The 23,108-nt window shown below is 42.7% G+C and overlaps 2 protein-coding genes across 2 annotated transcripts; both read left to right on the forward strand.

Moving 5' to 3' along the window:
• The first annotated feature begins 478 nt into the window (after positions 1–478).
• On the forward strand, positions 479–6,312 carry trmt112 (tRNA methyltransferase activator subunit 11-2). Its single transcript, XM_076739221.1, has 4 exons — positions 479–686; positions 1,443–1,544; positions 3,047–3,139; positions 5,922–6,312. Exons 1-4 carry the CDS (start codon positions 612–614, stop codon positions 6,021–6,023), a joined length of 372 nt encoding a protein of 123 aa, XP_076595336.1. The 5' UTR covers positions 479–611; the 3' UTR covers positions 6,024–6,312.
• Positions 6,313–7,969: 1,657 nt separating this feature from the next.
• tgfb5 (transforming growth factor, beta 5) lies at positions 7,970–17,869 on the forward strand. The gene is made up of 7 exons (XM_076739837.1): positions 7,970–9,576; positions 10,691–10,854; positions 11,441–11,573; positions 11,676–11,786; positions 13,575–13,755; positions 14,155–14,308; positions 16,578–17,869. The coding sequence occupies exons 1-7, from the start codon at positions 9,216–9,218 to the stop codon at positions 16,734–16,736; spliced, it is 1,263 nt and encodes a 420-aa protein (XP_076595952.1). The 5' UTR covers positions 7,970–9,215; the 3' UTR covers positions 16,737–17,869.
• Positions 17,870–23,108: the final 5,239 nt, after the last annotated feature.

Here is a 23,108-nt window from a genome sequence, read left to right on the forward strand (position 1 = left end):
ATATTTACTTTGCACGCTTTTGAGAAAGTTAAGATCTCAGATACAAAACATATGATTGACAAACGAGGTGTGATCCAGCGCTGTAGTTAACAATACTGCATGTAATAGTTATGTAAGTGTATATAATTAAGTCTGTAAAGCTATGACATCATGATGATGTGTAATTGCTTAGACGTTAATGGCTTCAGTAACAATAATGCAATCATACATATTATTTTGCAAAATACCCTGAAAAAACTACATTTTTAATTTAGTGAAATTTGAACGCAGGATTTTTATTGTTATAGAGCCTTTTTAAACTTTTATTTCTAATTTAAGTAAATGTAAACAATCTGAATATTAGTTCCCACACAGGTCATTGTGAATATTATTATCAAAGAAAAAGCTGTAGCAGTGTAACGATATTAAAACCAGCTAAATTACGGCTGTCATAGAGGAACCAGCGGCGGTGGGCTAAAAGCTTCAGGGGAACTTTTTCAGTGATGCAACGGCGGCACTTCCGGTCCACATGTAAACGTTAGAGCGTGACCAAAAAGTGGTTGACAGACTGAAATTATCCGCGCACATTCATCGTAAAAACACAGTTGAAGCTGTGACTATTTGCTGTAAACATGAAGCTGCTCACGCACAACATGTTGACATCTCACGTGAAGGGGGTCATGAAAGGATACCCGCTGCTCATCAAGGTAAACTAGCAACATGGCTAACTGCTAACATTACTGACACAAAACACCATTTAGTCTTCATATTTGATGTTGTTTGGCGCACCAAAATGACAGGAGATAGAGACGCTTAGTTCGCTTGTCTAGGTCGGAGGTCTTTCTAAAGTTAAGTTAACGTTTTACCGACACCCGACATTACCTGTATTATGGACCAGGACGGTTGCTGTGCTAGGTTTGAATAAGTAGCTAACGAGATGATAGCAACCTAGCTATAAGAACAAACTTACCTTGCTCTCCCCGTAATTCACAGATGTAAATAAATAGGCATGCAAGACTCGCTTAGAATCACATCTGTAGCTTTATGTCTTGAAATATATTTGATGACGTGTTACTGTCCACACAAAATATTGAATATTTTTAAATTTCCATGGTCAAAATCACACACCCTATTTGCCACCTGTTACAATATATTAACTCCTCTGCTATGTAGTCTACTCTGAATTAAAACTTCCCACAATGTAATTAATTAAACTTACAGCATATACACTACAGTTTTTACTCAACATGCTAATAATAGATGTGTAAATTATACTCATGTGACGCTATAATGAACCTGTCTGTAATGATAAAAAAAACCCACAATGTGTGAAAAATGTCAATTTATTGGTCGTTAGAGTTAACTGTTATGTTTCTAATGTTGGTAATAGTTCAAGTGGCAGAAGACATGATTTTGAACGCAGCCACGTGTGGCAAAAAGTCACTCGTGTTTTCTTTGTGCAGGCAACTGAGGTGAAGATGAAAGAGGTGGAGTTCAACCCTCAGTTTGTCAGCCGGATGATCCCCAAACTGGAGTGGAGCGTTCTGGTCCAGGCCGCAGAGGAGGTGAGTCAGACCGTCCAGACTGTCCGTGGATATCACATTAGCATGGAAACCAATCCAATTTAGGAGCATTGCTGAGGAGAAAAGCTTCTAAGCTGTCACGTATCTCAATATAATCAAGGATGTCCTTCAATTTGGAACAATCCATCTATTCGATGGGGGGGGGGGGGGGGGGGTTGTTTATTAGGGAACTTGGTCATTTGTAGGTCATTTTTAAGATCCTTCCAAAAGCTCAATGATGATTTAAGGTGAACAGACAAGAGGGAATCTTTGTGATATCTATAAATTAGGAGCAGCAGAAAGAGTTGTTGGGTTAGTTTAAGTGAAAAGGAGAAAAACTATTATTCTATTTTAATTTGCCAAGCAGTGCACAATCAGTCTCAATTTTATATATATTTTATGTATGATAACTGTGACATTTAAGAGGAAAGTGATCCTTAAAGAGAGCTGATGATGGGTGGTCAGTGGGTGAATTTACACAATACAAAATTATACATTAATGTAATTATGCATCAGTTAGATGACAGTTATTGTTAGAGGTGTTGCAAAGAAGCAGGTACTTCTCTTTGTTTAATGTGGGATTGATCTTTTGTTTACTTGATTGGAAACGAGTTGTCAGAAGTATCGGAGAGTGGTTGCATTGCCAGAATCCAGCAGCTGTGTTTATTAGGAAATTGGTCTCTCTCACCACAACGTCCATACAAACGAAAGTCTGGACTTTGACTGCCAGGATTGAGTCATGAAAAGAGTCAAACAAAGCCTGTGTTTTTGCTGACATTGCCTCTTTTGCATCTCTAATAGGAAAAAGCTTGGTCTTATTTTTTAATGTATATAAGGAAGGAAACTAGAGCAAAGTTCACCACTAAGTATGTTACTGCATGGGCTCAGGAGCAGTGCGTTAAACTGATGTCAGTAAACAGTTTGTTTGATCATATTCTGTTTTTATTTACACTTCACACAGTGTCCCAACTTTTTTGTAATCAAGGTTGTATTTATGTGGTATTTTATTTATACTTTTTGCCCTTTTCTTGAAATCTTTTCTCCCTTGGTTTATTGGTTTGGCTTATTCTGCTTACTTTATCTACAGTGTTTTAATTACAACATCTAGAGTTCTGTTTGTTTTGTCACTTGTTCACTGATTCACTGTGAGATGTTGTCTTGTGTTGCATTTTGTTTTTTATCCGTTGTAAACCTGAAAATTTTAAAAACGTCAATATATATGTGTGTTTATTTATTTGGATTTTCAAACACACATTATGACGTTACGTTACTGATTGCGGAGTTGATGCTGTGTATCAACAGCAGTGGTTAACAAAATGTTCTGTTTGTGTACTCTGCAGTATACAGTGAACAGTACTCCATCACTGGGGTGTTGAGTGCTGTGGCCCAGTGCTTTTGTTTCTTTGGTATCTTCTTCACCAGTAGGTGGAGAATCTGTCATGGTCTCTTCTTCCACCCAGTGACAGCTGCCCAGTTTAACAGTTGTTTCTCTTCTCCATCTCTAGTTGGGTCAACGGCAAGACCTGCCGGCTGAGCTGGTGCCAGATTATGAGAAAGACGAGGAGTTCCTGAAGAAGGTGCACAGAGTGCTTTTAGAGGTAATGAGCTCACAGTCATTGCTGTTAGTAAAAAAAAAATGCAGTTTTTTGGACTGTAATGGTATTTTTAATACTGTATGTATTTACACTTCTAACTTCTAATAATAACGTCAATGTGTTCTTTTTAGGGCTAAGCACGATTTTCATGATTGTTTTCTCAATTAATTGATTCATGTTTTGACCTGTAGAATGTCCAAGAAGTAGTGAAAAGGGTGACGTCATGAGACGTCTTCTTGTTCTCCGACCCACAGATGTGTTATATAAAACAGCAAAGCCTCATATTGGAGAGGCTGGAGCCACAGAATGTTTGGCATTTTTGCTTAAAAATAACCTCAACCATGAATCAGTTATCAGAACAGATGTAGATTAACATTGTTGCAGCGCTGGTTGTTTCATGATTACAAAGGTCTTGTTTTTAGGCAAATATTCAAATTTGCATGTTGTTTTATGGCTTTAACTTTTAATCTGAGTGAAACCAACACATTGTCATAAATTGAAACCATCTTCAACACTAAAACAATCAAATAAAGACGTGCTTTGGTTCTTTTTGTGTGAAGCTAGAGACCACCTCTCCATTCTTTATATTATTGACCACGCGGATCCCAGCAGTGTTTCCTGTTCTCGTTTCTCTTAACACAGTGAAAAAACTGCTAAAATTACAGCTTGCAATACTCACTCTCACACAGTGACATACAAAGATACAGTATGTACTTGACATCCTGTTTCTGTTTCTATTGCTGGCAACAGCAATTAGCAGCAAAGCTTTCATGTGGCCGTTTCCTGCTCAGTGTCTTGTTTTTCATAACTGCACCATGTCCATTCAGGTTTTTTTTTGTAAACATCAAACACAGGAACTAAAATACTGTATTTTTAGATATTATTGTAACCTCAGTATGTGCACCACATGGCCAAAAGCATGTTGACTCCCAGACATTACACATATGTGATTGAACACCTCATCCCAGAACCACTGCTAATGCTAAATGTGCTACTATGACAGACTGTTTGGGCTTTCCACTTGAATTTGGAGCCCGTCCGGCTTTGTGCTCGGGGCTGCTGTCACGTTGAAACAGGAAAGGGGCTTCCCCAAACTGTTGCCACAAAGTTGGAAGCACCCTATTGTCTAAAGCAGACACTTATAAATGTTACATTTAAGACACATTTATATTTATATTGACGGTGTCATTGCGGATTGGCCTTGACACCAAGTTGGAAAATGAGAGAAAGAAAAGAGTACACAAGCAAGAAGGTGAGCGAGCATGAAAACTTAACTAAAACTCATCTTAAAGCTGTGAAGTGGAGATTATGTTTACATTGAATGTTACTCATAAAAACACATTTCGCTCTGTCCAACACGTTTTTTTTTTTTTTTCCCCAACTGGCCCACGTGGCCATAAGACCCAAGTTTTACTGGTCTCTTGTATATATTCACTGGCCCGACAGCCAGTTTTTTCTCGTAATTTAATAATTTATGATTTCAGCAAATATGGATGATGCAGCAGCGAGAGAAAGAACATAATAAAGAACATAAGACTTTGTTGAGTGGCCTGCAAATGCATCCTAAAAGACTAATTACAGTCACTTTCTAATTCATTCACTGTCTCTCTCTCTCTCTCTCTCTCACTCTCTCACTCACTCACTCATTCACTCACTCACTCACTCACTCACTCACTCACTCACTCACTCACTCACACACACACACACATAGTAAAAAGAAATATCATTCCCTTACACTATAAGGCATTTGGTAAATATTTACATTTTACAGTACAGTACATTGTAGGGATGTCATTATTACTGTTATTATTTTATTGTTGTTGTCAGTCCTTGCCTGATGTAAACATCTTGAATAGTGAGGCAGTCTGCAGATTTGGCAAGCATGGTAATAATAAATCAAACACACCCTTTCAGGCACTCTGTGTGTTTTTGGGAAGTAGCTGACAAACACCATCACCTGATGCCAGTCCCATTTATCTTCACATGGGAGATTTGTGCAAGAAAAAGACTTTCTGCCAACACCCACAGCGCTCGACATGAGACAGTCAGCTGTAGTGAAAGTCGATGTTAGCTAGCATTAGTGTTAGCGCAGCACAGTCATTGAGCAGCTAAAACAGAAAAGTAATGCAGGAGGATATGACCATGTCAGTATCTTCAGACTTTCATTTTTTATATTTGTATGGACACGTAACTTTAAACAGCCTCAGAAGCTAAAGTAGCTGTTTAGCTCAATGCTACATGGTTAGCTAGACACAAGTTCCACAGCAGAATGTCTCATGTTAGGGCGACTATCTTTTCATGAAAGCATTCTTATGGATCTTATATTCCATTTGTGCCAATAGATCCCCCTAAATCCCCCCACAGTGGACCGTCATTTAAAGATCAGCATATTGTTGTTTGGAGCGTGGGGATGGAGAAGAAAAAATAAAGCACAGGCTGCGTCAGGTTCTAGATAATTACTGCAAGAAAACAGCCTTTTGCGTTGTATGCTTATTATCAAGCAGTGTTTGCTGAATCATATCTTTTTCTCATGGCCCAGTAGCAAATGTTCCATGGCCCTGTATTGGACCACGGCCCAGGGCTTGGGAACCACTGGTCTGAAATATTGTATGCTGTAGCATCAAAGATTTCCCTCAAATGGAACTTAGAGGTCGAGGCCAAACCATACAAACTGGCCCCAAACCAAAAGTATGGCAGCAGGGATGTCCATATACTTTTGGCCATATGGTGCATTGTGCTCTGTGGTGACATCTAGTGGTGGCCTCATACCTCCTGTGTGTTGCAGGTGGAGGTGATAGAGGGCTGCCTGCAGTGTCCCGAATCAGGACGAGAGTTCCCAATCTCCAGAGGAATCCCCAACATGCTGCTGAACGAAGACGAGGTGTAGACGGCACCCAACACAACCTCCCCCCCTGCTCTGCCACTCAGATGGGATTGTGGGTATTCACAGAGAGGAGAGAGAGAGAGAGGCTGGACTCTGGTTTAAATTGCCGCCATGAGAGAAGCGGCAGCACCGTTTGGTTGATTACAGTTATGACATTTAAGTGGCTGATGCTGCCAATGGAGGAATAACAGATGGAAATGTTCCCCGAGAGTCACCCCCAGTGGTTTTATCTGTATTTATTTTTGTATCTGTTTGGGCTCTTTCTTTTTCAATAAAACTGCCCTAATTTCCATGATGGCCAAGATTCTTTCAGGTTTTTGTGGAAAATATGGGTTAATTCATATTACAGGCATGCTAAAATATAAGCCCTGAGTGAGAGGCAGGCTCTGAACCCCATCTCGCCCTCTCTCAGGGTTTAAGAAAGTGCTGAGGGCCAGATGACGTGGCAGTGGCTTGTCTATATTTGGCTTTGAGGAAAAGCGGCAGAAAAAAGCAGTCAGGCTAGAAGTTGTTTTTGAGGAAGTCTTTTTTTTTTTATGCCACACATTACAGCACACACACACACACACGACACCCCACCTGGGAGGGCTGCTGTGATCTGAGTACCCCACTGATCTTTTTAAGATTGCTGAAAGAAAGAGTCCAGGTCCACATAAGCAAATTAAGTGTGTTTCCATTCGTTTCTGGCTGTGCAGCAGCAGTCAAGTTGCGACAGGAGCCTGGCAGTGTTATCGTTTTTAGAAACCCTGCCAGGACAGACGATGAAGAGGGGTGTTTGCCGTGACCAGAAGCCTCGAGGCAGCCTGAGTCTCTCCTACCTTTCCCTTCTACTTACAGCAATTACAGGCCTGCACCCGCAACTATAATAACGGTATAATGGGATGGCAGCAGAGCAGCAATAAAAGCCACCCCTGACAGATTAACAGTCCTCTCCAAGTCCTGAGCTGTAATTAACAATGAGCCTGAAGAGGAACAGAGAGGAAAGAAAGGGCCTCGATTGAAAGATGGAAAGATAAAGATAAAAAGGGATGAGCTGTGCAGCGATTTAATGAAATTGGGATAAGACTCAAGACACCAGCATGAGTGAGGCTTAAGCTGAAAATTACGCTCAGATCCTTATTAAAGCTGCATTTTGAAATCACTGGAATGAACAAATCCATATTTCTTCATCTTTCATTTTATCATTTTGATGTTTCAAGATTTAGATTGACGTTTTGAGAAATATGCTTCTTACCTCTGCTGCAGATCTTGTAGATTTTATCTTTGTTGGCAAAAAGACTGGAAACAGTGAAACAGCTAGCCTGGCTCTGTCCAAACATCATGAAACCTGCCTGCCTGCACCTCCAAAGCTCAGTAATGAACATGTTATATCTTATTGTTTGGTTCATACAAAAATGAACTGTAAAGATGACATTTGCTGTTTTATGGTCAGATAGGTGCCAGTTGATTTATTTATGTATTTTTTTGTTGTAACAGTGTTAATTAGTGAGCTTTAAAGATGCAGGTGGTAGCCACGCTAACTGTTTTCCCCCATTCCCAGTGTTTATGCTAAGCTAAGCTAACCAGCTGCTGGCTCCGAGCCAGCTTCATATTTACTCCACAGACGTGAGTGAGGTAATTCATCAATTTTCTAATCAAATTCTCTGTGGAAAAAGGTGAACAAGTATATTTTTCAACATGTGGGACTGTTCCTTTAATGCTGATCCGTCCTCGGGGGATATTTACCTGCAGAGAGAGGGTGGCGCAAGCATTTTTGTGGAGTGAGGAAATTGCGAAGTGTGTGTGCGTGCGCGCGCGCGAGAGAGAGGAAGATGGCTCTTGCCTACATAATCACACACTCACTTTGGTGGCAACCCGCCCCTCCGCCACCACCACCACCACCACCACCTCTCTCACATCCAGTCCCTCCCTCCACCACCTCCCTCTGTCTGGGGCTCTGTGCGTTTCTCACAGAGGATCTGCAGAATAATGGAGGCGCGTCACGCAGCAGGTCTCGGTGTTTTCAGCAGAGCTTTCAGCCCAGCACTCATCAGGCTGGAGCTCATTTAACCCCGGGATCTGTAATTTACTGTAAAGTTTCCTCTCTTTTTTTTTTAAATTCACAGCACAAGGACTTCTTTCATATATTTTTTTCTGCGTCATGCCTTTTTATGTCGTCTGACTTTTTCCGTGTTTTGATGTTTATATGAGGGGGATTAACAGGCCCACCATGTTTTTTCCAACATAAATCAACAGTTTTTTCCTACGTTTTAGTGCAGACTGTTTACCTATAACGGTGAATGGGAGGATCTCATTGGGTATATGGTTTTTTTAAGCTGTAAGTAGATTTCGTGGAGGCTGGTATGGGCCAATTCTTCGCCCCACAGATGGGTCTTTCGGAGGTAAAAGCACGGGGACCATGCTGCTTAAGGTGAAGTGAGCAGCTCAGGTTTTTGTTTGGAGAATTTGCGACATGGGCTGAGCTCCTGTGATGACTCTTTTCTCCCGAAAGCTGTTGAATTATGCCAGGATGGACGACGGAAAACGGAGACGGATAAAATTCCAACTTATCGGTTAGACTGATTAAATACCTTCACCTGTACACGCGGAAAGCGCGCACGCACCGGCACGGGACACCACCGGAGCTGTTGAGCGCACCGGATTGGAATTACAGCGTCAGCCAAATTTCCAGTCGCTAAATTTGAGGTTTTTACAGTGGAGTTTGGTTTTAGGGTGATATCATTTGGCGCGTAGACACAGTATTTCTAGTGCTGCCCTATTTTTAAAACCAAAAAATTCTATTTAATAACTTACATTTAAACTCTAAAGAACAAATGACGATGCGTCTTTATGTGTTTGGTGTTCAAATATGCAGGCGCATGGATGAACAATGCTATAAAATGACCTTAGCAGAATAAATGTAAAGTCAGCAGATGTGGTTTTCCTTTTCCACAGAAAGTGGTTTTGACCAAAATAGCCTGTTAGAGCTGGATATTGGATATTTTTTGCCTTTTTTATTTTACTGAACTAGGTTTTGGAGACACTGGTTTCACCCTCGGTTTTAAATTTCAAACCACTTTACGCACATATTTCTTCATGCGTGGTTTGGAGACTCGGCTTTAGTTTCAGTCCACCACAGTGACCTTAATTGTTTCAGCTGATTTCCTCCACGGCCGTTCAGGGAGCACCTCCGTCCCTCCGTCTCCCCACCGGACAATGTGGCTCCTCCGCCTCGCGCTGCTGCTGCTGCTGCTCCGGTTCTCCGGTGTGTTGCTGGTGGAGGGGATCAACACGTGCCAGTCCATCAACCTGGACAAGCAGAAGTCCCGGCGCATCGAGGCCGTCCGCGGGCAGATCCTCAGCAAGCTGCGCATCCGTAGCCCGCCCGACGAGGACGAGGACCCGCCGGCTGGCTCGGTGCCCCCGGAGGTCATGCTGCTCTACAACAGCACGCGGGAGCTGCTGAAGGAGCGCGCGCGTCTGGCTGAGTCCACGTGCGAGCGCGAGAGCAGCGAGGAGGACTATTATGCCAAAGAGGTGCAGAGGATCGACATGCTGCCTCCCCGCACCGACACAAGTGAGTCCATGTGTGATGTGTGAGCATTCAGCATTCAGATCCTACTTAAGTACAAGTATTAATAAGTAAAAAAAAAAAAAAAAAAAAAAAAAAACCTTTTACAAGTAAAAATCATGCAGTCAATATTACCCTGGTAACAGTACATGAATATTGGTTAAAACGCATAACTGGTGGTGCGAAATGGTCCATTCCCGAAGGTTAAATTGATGCATAAGCACCACTCTAAGGTGTGTGGTCCAGGTGGTTGTAACTCTGACTACTTTATATATTGCTGGGTATTCAGTCTGTAGCAAAGCACCATGTTTTCTAAGGTTAAAAGTCTTGTTATGTGTTGTATGTAAATTGTTCTGCAAGGTAACAAATACCTCCAGCTGTCAGTCTCAGTAAATGGAGTCAAAAGTATATTTTCCTCTGAAATGGACAAGAGTCGAGGTTTATGTTTCACAAAATAGAAATTCTAAATACTAAAAGTACCACTACCATCGAATTTCACATAATTACAGTATTTACACAAATACTATATCAACAAAATATTGCTCTTCATGGCCCATTTAAACCAGGCGCTCTGCTGCAACTACTGCCCAGCTCCATTAACCATTAGACAGAAGTTTGGTGAAATGAGGCAGGGGTGGAGAAAGCGAAGTTATCAAGAGCTATCCCGCCTCCCCGTCCCTCAACAGCCTCTGGAGATGAACCCTTGAGCAAGGCACTCGATTCTCTGATGCCTTCAGAGCAGCTCTGTGGTGTGGTTGGTCGCTGGCAGCTCTCATGCAAAGAAACAAAAATTGATGTTGATGGACCTTATTTGGGAGGTTTTAAGATTAATGGCGTTAGATACTACATGGTGCATAATTACATAACTGTCTAGCTGGGAGGTGATGTTTCATAGAGCATGAACGCTACAATTACGCATATATTAAACATAAGCCCAGACACATTTACTCACGATGCCCGAACCTATAATTTAGTTTCGAGACACTCATCAGCAGCAATTATGTCCGAGACAATGCATCACAGCGCTGTTTTAACCAAAAGTATAAATACAACATTGTCGAAGAGGGCATGAGATGTAGGATCATTAGTCATCCTTCACGCTCTTTGTTTCTTCATCCAGATGTGGTCCAGCCAGCAGTCCCCAGCCCCCACTACAGAGTCGTCCACTTCGACGTCAGCGGAGTGGACCTGACCAACAGCACCCTGGTCAAAGCTGAGTTCAGGATCTTCAGAGCTCCCAACCCGCTGGCCCGGGCCTCAGAGCAGAGAGTGGAGATCTATCAGGTAAGCGGTTCAAAGACTGACTGCTGCAGAACCACCAAACAAGTGCATGATCAGCAATATCAGTGAGAGACATTTGGACTAAACCAAATATTTCCACAATTATGAGGGAGATGCTTCATGTATGCTCCTTTAAAATCACCTCAGGCCTCATTTGTCCTCTTTTTATCAGAGACAAGGCAGCAAAATCACAGAAGAATCTTTAAAAGATAGTTTGTATGTGTGAAGTGTGACCAGGAATGTTATTTTTGTGTCAGGTTTCTTCTGTCAGGATGGTGGGCATCAGGCCAGCAAGAGTATTACGACACTAAATTTTCACCAATTAAAGAGTAATTATATTTGGGCTCGAGGGAGACATTTTATACCTCTTGCAGAAAAATGTTAGCCCCAGGAACGAAACACAATCTTCACGCCTGATGATGATAATGGCTCTATGCCAATCATGTGTTATGTAAAAACGAAGGAATGATGAACATGCTAACCTTTTACCAAAGTGGAAATTATAGTATTTACTCACTACCCTGACAGGAACTGTGAGTGTGTACATCAGCTCCATCACTGTCCTGTCTTTGTGTGTGTGTGTTGCCAGCTGCTGAAGCCAGATGAAGAGAGCACCTCCACTCAACGTTATATTGACTCCCGCACCATTCAGCCGAAGGCAAAGGGAGCCTGGATCTCAGTGGAGGTCACCGAAACCATTAAGGACTGGGTGTCAGATCCAGGTCAGATTCAGCACCAGCAGGCCGCTGACAGTGTTTGTGAACTTCATCTTCATCAGCTGATCTCAATGTGTGTCTTTCTCTGTCTCCTCTTCCACCAATCAGAGAATAATCTCGGCCTTAAGTTGGGCGTCCACTGTCCCTGCTGCACCTTCGTCCCATCCACCAACAACATAGTTCCCAACAAGAGTGAGGAGCTGGAGGCTCTCTTTGCAGGTTTGTTGCAGTTCTTGTTGTTTTCACTGCTTGTCACATTGGTCAGGTCTTTGTGTTTGTGTGTGTATGTGCAGGGTGGATTATTAGAGCAGCTTCAAGGCCAGTGACACTAAACCTTAAACTGAATTCACTTTGACTGGAGGGAAGCTTTTCACACCTCACACAGAAAAAAGTTTAATCTCCTGTTCCAGGCAGGCTGTTTCATGTCCGAGACGTTCGGGGAAAGGCTGTTCAGCCTGATGATGATGATGATGATGATGATGATGATGATTTCAGACTGTCTTTTTCACTGCAAAAACTCAGCTCTCAAAAACAAGGAAAAGAAGCAAGAAAATGTGGAAATATTACTGGAATATTACAGAACAGGAAATTAATATTTTTAAAACAAATAAAAGTCTGAAAGAGCCCACAGTTATCTTAAAAGTAATGGGGTCAGACTGGAAACCAGTACATTAGTCTTGATACAAAGTCGTTTTGACTTCAGCACAGCAGTTTTGTACTTAGTGTTGATCAAACAGCTTTATTATTCTGGGAACTCTAGTGTAAGCAGTTACTCAGATCCAGGGATAAAATCTGATATCTTCTAATATCTTATTGAGATAATTAAGACCAAAAAGGCTCGGCACAAGTGAAATGCTCTAACATAAAAACTGCCTGGTAAGAATATTTAACTTGTCAGACAAAAAATAAGCACTTATTGCCTTAATTTGAGATATTTATCTGACATAGATTTTGCCTTTTGCAGTGTTTCTAGCAGGTTTCTGTAGATGCTGGTTGTTTGTGGTCAGCGTTCAACACTGGTCAAAGTGATGTTTCACGTGAAAATCAGTTGAGCTAACCGAGGCACTTAAACAAATAAATAAACAAAAATGACAGCCAATGAGCCAAAGATTTATAAAAACGAAAAAACAAAAAAACCTCAGTTTAATATCAGTAGCGACAGAAATAAGAAACCTAAAAGGCTGGTTGTAAATGTCTTCATAAGGTCATTAAAAGCATATGTGGAAGATTTATCAGCACAGGAATAATCCTGTGGGTCACCAAATGTGAGCATAAAGTGGAGACTCTTCTGTAAGGCGCCTCGAGAATGATTCATTAATCACTTACTCGCTATCCTCCTGGAATAATGGAGAAACTGTTCTTCCACTATTGAAAGTCAGACTGTCTGCGTTGCTCCATTTAGGCCCTAAATTGCGGCACTTTCCTCAGGATTTTCACTCAGCTGAGCCAAGTTTTTTCACATCTTGGAAAAAATGTCAACTTTTGATACTGATGTAGGACAAGCGGGGGCTTGTTTTGAGCTCTTGTACTTCTCCAGGCCATGAAGCACCAGAAAAGCCATGAAATCAGATACAAACAGTCAGGCTGTCTTCCTGGCCTTGAAAATAGCTGTGTCATGTACATTTTTCTGTCTATGTGCTGCAATATTTGTTCAAAAGTTGCCCGACTGCCTGTCCAGAAAAAACACTTTGGAGTGTAAAACTATATGTATGTTAGAGGAAATTCCTGAAAAGAATCTGTGACTTTGTGGTTATTACTGTAAATTAATGACCACATTTTTCTGGCATCCAGACTGCAGGAATTCAAAGGTATTAACTCAGTAGTTCAGGACCGTTTCGCCTTGTGACCCTTTAAAATGCGACTGCGTATATCTCGAGTGAGTGCAGAGTGAGTTTGACTTGCATGTCAAGTCATTGTGTGGCCCCTCATGATTATGCGGCGACCTCTTTTGCGTCCCGCCCCTCAGCTTGAGACACAGAGTATCAGCTGTTACACTACTCTCCGCAGGCGTGGACGATGAGAGGCTTCGTCAGATAAGAAAGCCCGGCCAGGTTAAAGGCCAGGCGGATTTCAGCACCAAGACGCCGCACCTCATCCTCACCGTGCTGCCCAGCGACAGAGTGGACAACCCGGCCAAGAAGAACCGCAAGAAGAGGGCGGCCGCCACAGACACCACAACCTGCTCCCGGTACGCCGCCAACCAGCCGCCTGAGCGTGGTTATGTCACTGACTGACGTTCTTCCAGAATTTGTAGTTTTATAATTCTCAAATCTAGTTGTGGTGGGCAGTGGATTTGAGTTTTTTTCCCTCCTGACCCAAAACTCATTTTCAGACTATTGTGCGGCAAAACTAACAACATTGACCCTGTGTTTAGACTGCAGGGCAACAGGCGTGCAGTGTTTTATTTAGACTACCTCACGCTGCAGGGGAAAACTCTGGCAGCCTTGCATAATCATTACCTTGTGATGGCTGGTTCTTCAATGGTGACCCGTTGTCATTTTCCCATGACCCAACTTTGCGCTTTTGCCCCAGACGTTGAAAAGCCGGACGGGTGTTGAAATATTTCTGTGTGTATGTTGTGTCTCAGTGGCTCGGACCAGGGCTGCTGCCTGCGCTCGCTCTACATCGACTTCAGGCGTGACCTCAACTGGAAATGGATCCATGAGCCCAAAGGTTACAAAGCCAACTTCTGTGCCGGCAACTGTCCTTACCTCTGGAGTGCCAACAACCACTATAACATGGTCAGTTTGTCGTCTATTTCTGTAGCATGACGTATGACCAGGGACGGGTGTTTAATCTCAATACTTGGCTAGAATCATCAAAAATGCGTCCGTCGCACCAAAAACTGGCATCAAATGCTGTGATATAAAATAAAATGGTGCCACTTTTACACTGCTTTTATTGAGGAAATATAAAATATGGCTGCTTGTATTTTATCAAAAATGAACATATATGGAGTTTTGCTTTTGCTTGATAATATTGTTTTGGTCTTGTTACCAAAACGCAGCGTTTCTATTGACACAAGTATGAAAATACTGCAGCCCCACATAAGACAGAGGCATGAAAATCAGCAGCTCAGTTTGTAACCATCTCTGTGAAACAGAACAACAAAGATACTTTTTTGAACCGCTCAGACTAATAAATTAGATTTTCTAGAACGGTCAAGAAAAGACAAATGTGTCCTTTTTTTCTCCAAGTTATATTTTGCTCCAATCTTCAGATTCATGACCTTGTTTTTCGGTTTGCTCGACAGTTTGAGTGGAAACAGTGACGGACTTCTCGACACGAGAGACAAAACCAAACAGTATAAATAGAAATCATCTGGGATTGATCAGTCATAAACAGCTGTCCGGTCCAAACAAAACAGAAAAATCAAACGCCTCTGGTAAAACACTCTGGTTTGGACCAAATCAGCTTCTAGCCTCACTTCAATGCACAGAAACTTTGAAATGTGGGTGATGTTTGCCCTTAAATGGGCTTTAAGTGCATTGTTTGTGGCTGCTAAACACCATAGTTAGCTAAAATTGGTTAACCCCAGTGTCATAAATGGGCTGTCACTTCGCAGAAGCCTGTTACAGAACATATAGGCTTATGCAACACAGCTGTTTGTCTCATAGCTTATGACTTGGCCTGTAGCCACACTGACTCTTACTCTGATTTCTCTCCCCTCATGTCCATTATTGTAATATAGATGTGTAAGACTTTCACGTTTATTGGATACTTAAGCTTGCTGCACTGAGACATTTTGCTGCTGTCAGCACTGTTTACATAGATTGATTTGATTGGTTTTCACTTAAATGGAGTTTGGCAGTTTTTGTTGTTGGCTACATATTAAACTACATGAAAGAGAAATGAGGAAACAGGCTGACAGAAAGGGATGAGAGGCTATAGTAAAAACACAGCAGTCAAAGTTAAAAGTTTAGTTGACCTGCAGTCTGATCATCAAGGTGATGGTGATGTGAGAGCGGAACCGATCGAACTCTCTGCAAGGCAGCAAACACTGTGTACCCAAAATGTCCAACTATCCCTTTTCAAGTGGCCTAGAAAACATAAGCAAACAAGCTCACAGCTGTCCTCACATTTTGATTTAAACGTTGCTAAATCCTGACAGGTCTGAAATGTACGTGACGTCAGCTTTTCCCATCTGAGGCCTTCACCTCACTAACTGTGTTTCCATCTGAACCTGACAGACCAGATGGTTTGTTACACAGAACCGTCTGGGAAGTCATCCATGGAAACTGTTTGGAAAAGGGCAGGCGCTTTCAAAAAATACTTGGCAGGGGATTGGATGAAGCATGTGTCTGTCACTGTCTATCGTGGGATAATTTCAACCAATTAGATCGACGAAACATGACTATATGTGACTATAGCAACAGCTACGCTAACCTCTGTAGGAGCCGCCATTGTTGTTTTTGAATGAAAAGTCAATTCTCTCACTGTCATCACATCGAAGGCACACACAGGCGAAATTACTACTCATTGCCTTCGTTGGTTGGGTTGGTTAGGTTTAGGCATGATCAGAATAAGCCAATCAGAGGCAGAGTAGGGCGGGTTATCCCTTCACCATAGTTGGAAGTGTAAACTCTGGCTGCTGGTAGTTCCTCACAGGGCACTGATTGGTCCAATCCACTGTGGTTTGGCTACAAGCGCTTAACTTGGAGCCTGGTAAAATGGATTATTGGCTAATGTGATCTGGAATTCAGGTAATTTCCATCTAATTGGCAAGAGAATTTGAAGCGGACTCTTGAAATGTCACAAAAAAGAAATCTCCCATTAGGCGCATTAACTCTTTCAAAGGAGCATAATTTTTTTTTTTTTTTTTTTTTCAAAATTGTGGACGTTTTTTGTCGTTACCATCGACCTTCTCTGATGTGACACTTACAAATGTGCAAAAAAAAACATGATGCAGGAAATGCAGCTATTGAGAAGAGCAAAGACAAAACACAAATTCAGGAAGTCTCTCACGTGAAGTAATAAAAACTGCTCCGACTGTGTCTTTTTTCTGGTCAGATCCTGCCTCTGTACAACAAGCTGAACCCTGAGGCCTCCGCCACGCCCTGCTGCGTTCCTCAGGACCTGGAGCCCCTCACCATCATGTACTTCATCGGCCGCACGCCACGCGTTGAACAGCTCTCCAACATGGTCGTCAAATCCTGCAAGTGTCGCTGAGTTCAGAGGAAGAGGTGAGGGGGGGCAAAGAGGAGGAGAACGAGTGCAGGACCAAACCTACAAACTGGCTTCATTCAGGGGGAAAATAAAGACGAGAGGACCGATGGAACAGCTGTTCATTAATCTTCGCTGTTCGATCACCTTTAGCAGACTTTTGAGACCTTATATTTTTTTTTGCTTCCTGACTCAAATATCAGGATTTTGCTCCCATTCTTTACCGGCATGAAAACTTCATTTTTCTTCACTTCTCTGGAACTTTCCGTCTGATATAGGACCCTGTAAATATGACAACATAGCTGTATTAAACCTGTACTTGGATATTAAAGGGGGCGTTGTGTGATTTGGCCACATTTGGTCTGTATAAAAAGGCTTCTTTTTATCAGGATTTCAATTCCGGTCGCACTCCTGCGGCCGCGGGCAGAGCGCAGCGAGCTAGACGTCTGCTTGTTTGCTTTAGGTTTGAAGGTGTTGATAGGAAGGCGGTGGAAAGGTTTGCAGACTGAGATCTTTAGGGCGAGGGAAGCAGGGAGCAGATAGAAAAGAGAGAGAGGAGCTGTGTCCAGGCACAGGGCCCTGCCAGCTCTCTGCGGTCCCGGGCTGAAATCTGCCCGGCGAAAACAGGATGTGAAAGATTTCCAGACACCGACCCGACCACTCACGGAACGCTAGATTTAAATGCTCCCCTCATCTCCTCTGTCTCTCTCTCTCTCTCTCTCTCTGTTGCTCGAGGTTCTGGGATTTGTGGTGGGAGGAGAGAGGGAGAGAAAAGAGAGGCTTTGAAAATGAGACGTGGGATGATAGGGCTGTATTTGGAAGGGCTACAAGTTTGGAAGGTGGTATTTTGCAGTCTTAGCAAATTTGTAACTATTTGGGTCTGGCTCAAACGTTCAGTAATCACACTCTCAGGCTCATTTTCTGAATGTGCATTTATTATCTTATTGTAAAAAGCCGTCGACTCATTGCTGTGCCTATGCTATGATTGTATTGTGATACCTACAGTGTGTCTCGCTGATTCTTGCGCACACACACACACACACACACACAGTCTCTCTCTACACCCAAGTATCCACATTGACCACTTTTGATAGAATGTCTAAATGCTGAAAATAAAAAACATCCCCAGGGCTCGTTTTAAATATAGGCTCTCTGGTATGCCAGTGGTTTGTGTGTGTGTGTGTGTGTGTGTGTGTGTGTGTGTGTGTGTGTGTGTGTGTGTGTGTGTGTGCGAGACAGAGAGCGACTGGGTGTGCTGTGTGTGTGTGTGTGCTGTGTGTGTGTGTGGCTGGTGAGGTCATGCATGATAGCCCAGAAATGATTCCCTGATTTTATTGTGAAATTTACTGTGATTGTGACAGGGGCTGTTCTCTCAGTGACCCAGCTGAATGTGATATGTGGATTTATGTTTTTTTTTTTTTTTTTTTGGGGGGGGGGGGTTGGGATGTGTGTGTGTGCATGTTTTGAAAACCTGGTCGACAATAAAGTTTTAGTTAAATAGGAAGCAGTTCAGTCTGACAAAAACAAGGTTGCCCCAACAACATCTGGTCGTGGATGTCTGAACTGAGCCAGTGGTTTTCATGCATTCATGAAGTTATAGCTGCAGGAAATACTTGCTTCTGATTGGCTGGCCAGAAAGTGGGAGGGGCCGCTGGCTCCGGAAGTTTTCTTCACCATCCTGTGTTCCCATTTCATTTTTTTTTCTCCTTTCTCCTCAATGTTGCTGAACGCAGACACAGAACTCTTCTGGGTAACATAACCATCATACAGCTTCACGTTAGCACCAACAGCTTCAACTATCTCCACTTTGTTTCTGAGGAATTGTGTTTTACCCATTGTTTCAGCACGGTGGACGGCTCTAAAAACTACAATACCCATGAGAGTGACCTCAGCTATAACATCACACTCACTGTTGACCTCCACCTCGTCAGGGCACAGCAGACACACACACCTGCGCTCACCTGTCATTCTTCCTTGCCTCTTATAAACGTCTGGCTTTGTTTTCTCTTCATCTCAACCACAAACTGTTTTCCTTAACGCTCACAATCGCAAAGACAAACAAACCTCGCAATCAAAACAGCTGAACTGTTATTTTCAAGTGTCATTATTCAGAGCACCACAGGCAGAATCCGCTTCACCTCCATCTCCATCTGACAGACGCACATAAATAAAACCAGAACGCTCTGCATGGCGAGCTGCCGCCGCAGGTACATTCGGTTTTCCTATTTTTTGCCGATTTTGGAGAACTGAGCCTTTAATGTTCTGACCTTGAATTCAGCAGCGTGAGATCCATCTGCCCTCACAGAAGACGTTTTTGTCCTGGCTACGTCTGCTGTCAAAATAGCTTAAAGAGATACAAACTGTTCTCCAGCCGTCGCAGTAAAACTGTTTTTTCTAAGCCACAGTGAGAATGCAGCCTCACTCCGTGTGTGTGTGTTTGTCGGGGTGCTAGTGCTCGAGCTGTGGTGAGGCTCCCTCCCCCTGAGTAAACTAGCCCCAGCATCTGTTAGTCTTTTCCACTTAACTACCCCTTGCTATATCCAACCTGTACTTATCCCACGGTAGAGCGCTTTGCTCTGTCTCACACTGGGTCCCACTGTCCTTGGAGAGGGGAAGTCTGCTGAAGATATCGACCCCCGCTCACACACACATGCACACACATGCACACACATGCACACACACACACGCACGCACACCTCCATAAACCATGTCTGTGCTTCAGACTTTGGGAGGGAGTGTATACATAGACCCTAAAGGCATCTAAAGCACACCCACACGTACATACTGCACAGCCGGCTTGTATATGCTCCATATAGCAAAATATGTCATGATTCATGGCTCTGGTTCCTCACACAGTCACTCCATCACTCACCCTTCACATGCTGACCAAAACTGGGAGAGAGCCTTTGATGAAGGCCGCAAAAGCTCTGAGGATGACAGAAAGCAACAGCACCTTGTGGTCTGCGTCAAATATAACTCGCATTACACGTTTGGACAAGACCACGTTCGTCACAACTAGATCGAAATTGTTCCTGTTTATTTCTGGCAGTTAAATTAAAACTCTCGGGGCAACAGGACACCGTAAACACAAAATAAAAAAGTTATACAAGCAGCAGAGCGGTAATGAGACACAGGAGTAAACAGAAGATACCGATCTGTGGCCTCAGCATTATTGAAGCCATATTCTTTGTCAGACTTGGAGACCATAGCTGTACTTGAGGCCATTGGGACAAAACAGCTGGGAAGCCAAACCCGCAGAGGCCTGGCTGTTCTCTGTTTAAACATATGAGGGCGACATTTCTCTGGACCCGTGGCAGGCTGATTCAATTCGGTTACAGACATTAAGCAGGTCAGCCTCTCTGTATTCACTGAAATGAAACGAACGACAGTGTTTCTCTGTGATGTTATAAGGCCCCTTTGTAAAGAGAAACATGCTCAAAGTTAACAGCCCATTTTCACGACACTTAATTTAACAGTCTGAGTTCTTTAAAGTCACTTATTTACAAGATTTCACGTGAGATTCACCGCTGTAAAACGTGAAGGGTTATTTTAAATGTTAAATCTAGTATCATAAATGTAAGCGTTGATCTCTCTTTGCCCAGTTGAGATCTGCTGTTTGAACACTTGATGTTTAAACTGGATGTCGGGGGGGAAGAGGAAAAGCAGATCTGCTCAACGCGCCAGAACAAGTTTCAATTTGTTTCTCTGGAAACCACAAAAATATTTTGTTCGTAAAATAGGAGCAGAAATCGATTAAAAAAAAAAAAAAAAAACGATTGTGGACAAAAGAGCCGACTATTCATGTATGAAACGTTTAATCAGTTACTTTACAGGGGAAAAAAACCCTCAAAGTTGCTTCTTGTGCTCTCATGTGAGACAGGCCAAATATTTGGCGTGACGCAGAATAAAAACTGACCCCGAATTAAAAGGGTACAACTGTTTAGATTAAGGGTTTGGATTAAACACTGAGCTTTATCACTGACTGAATGTGTACATTTATTTAAAATACCTACTAAGCCATTAACAGACAGGCATTTAGTGATGCATTAAAAGAGTCAATATGTATGAAAAAGTTTGGAAATCTCACTCTAAATCTTAGAATTAATCGTTAATTTTTAATCTGTGTTCAGTCTGTAAAGAATAATTAAACAAATAAAAACATGCTTCATCGGCCAGGAGTCAGAGCCAACATGACAATATTGCTGATGGGTCGCGGTCAGTAAAGTACCATGTGAGTATCTTTCTCCCTCCAGCCCTCTGTCAGTATGTGGCAGCCTGAATCGGAGTGTGGATTCAGTCACTTACTTATTTTGGCCCTGGTGAGGGGCATAATGCCACATGCCTCCTGTCGTAGTTCCTGATTCTGAGTAAGCAGGAACTTTCTGTTTATCCCTCATCCACCAACAGCTGAGTTCATTCAGGACTTTCAGAGTTCAGGATCCGGGTCATTAGAGGATCTCCTGCTCTCCAGTGGACGGAGGTTCGGGAACAAGACGCTGCCTCCCAATTTCATACAGTATGAACTATATACTGATCTTTTTTGTATATGAAATTGGGATTATGTCACCATGCAGGCCTTGTTCAATTTAAAGGTGCTCTGTGGAGTTTTCTTGTAAACAAAGGGGGTCCGGGGGGCCAGACCTTTGGATCTATCCACTCCACCAAGAAGACTGATTCATGTGGTATCATGTCAGGAAACAGCGGTTCAATGAGCGCCATGTGGACATTAGCCAATCAGCGCAGTGGGCGGGGCTAACACCATTCTCATGTGCCAGAACCAGGGGGTGTAACGACAACAAGAGCGACCACCGCTATAAACAAACAGACACTGCTATTGAGGCTCTTCTTCACCGGATGTCACAGTTTGTTTTTTAGTTGCTCTGACCAGATTGAAGATGGAAACAGAGTGTAACAAGTTCACAATGTCTGATTATCACACAATGAATTCACTGTTAGTCACCAAAGCACAGTGTGTTCAGTGGAATGAGCCCACTCATAACAAACGCTGCTCCATGCCGTTACTCCACACAACATTTAAGAAAATAAAATCTCAAAGGCATCTGCACAGGCTCAGTCTTGTTAATGTCAAATAGCAGTGTGTGTGTGTGTGTGTGTGTGTGTGTGTGTGTGTGTGTGAGTGTTAAGGAAGGTCTGATGATTATCACTTTAATGTGTCACTTTAAGATATTATGAGACATCTAACAGGGTTCAGCCGGGGACAAACAGTACAGTAGGAGTGCACACAAGTCAAAACACCTGCACAGTGTATTTAAGTGGCAAACGGGTAGAGTCTTTAGGAATAATAAAACACTAACAAAGAGCATCGGCCAGGAGGGAACGTGGCCACAAGCAGAGTCTTGCCAACAGTGACTTAAGGACACTTGATAGTATAGTTGGTAAACACCACACACTTAAAAATAAACATAGCGTCGCTTTAATAACCCTCTGACCACTTGTATCCGAGGCGAGCAAACAAAGATGCTTATCGTGGTGTGAGGAGCAAAAACGCTTTAACACGAAGCGGTGAAGCAGCTCAGTTTGACTTTTACCCTTTTTAACCCTTAAAAACATTCAGCTTCGTGAACCAGCAGATCAAAGGACCTTCAGGGGAGGAGGTCGCCCACCTGTTTCCTCCCTCACACACACAAATGGACAGTTTCAAAACTGAAGAAAGTTTTCAATAGTCGGGACTTGTGTGACCGCGGCACGCAGAGAGCTGACACTGGTCTGAGGCTGAATGATGGCCCTGCCGTGCTTTGATACTATTGTACTGTTGTTGTGGTTCAGGTTCTCCACCCACTGCAGGGTTTTCCCCAAGGATTTTTTTAGCCGAGGTGGTAAGCCACCCAGATCCAGACACATTGTGTCGTCTTGTGATTAATTTTGTTGGCAGATGACATCCTAAACAAGTCACACTTTTTAAATATATGGCTCTGTGAAAAATACCTCCTCTGCTCTCTTCCCCTGTTCTTTTTCCCTTTTAATGTCATAAAAGTATTTCATATTTTATTTTTCCTTGTCTTGCTTCAACCCAGGTGGCCCACCTCAGCTATAAAACCCTGCAAGAAACCCTGCAATGAATCTGAAGCCATTAGTCAGTCGCTAAAAGTTAGCCTCACAAAGCCGCTTAAATCTGAGATTTAGTGTTGAATATGTCTGCCAAGAATTGACTGAGCTCAGCGGCTGAAGGACAGATCGACAAAGTAGGTAATTATGTGTAATGATGGATCATCATGTGACTCAAAGTCTCTTTAAACCACTGAAACTTATGACCAGCTGTTCACACCAGGTGTGGTCGATTTTAAACGAAGCACAGTTCCCTCATTTCTTCATCTCTTTAGATTTATTTCTAATTCATTTTTGAGCAACCAGTTTAGT

This window comes from Chaetodon auriga, chromosome 9 (genome assembly GCF_051107435.1).
Source record: "Chaetodon auriga isolate fChaAug3 chromosome 9, fChaAug3.hap1, whole genome shotgun sequence".
Taxonomy (NCBI): domain Eukaryota; kingdom Metazoa; phylum Chordata; class Actinopteri; order Chaetodontiformes; family Chaetodontidae; genus Chaetodon; species Chaetodon auriga.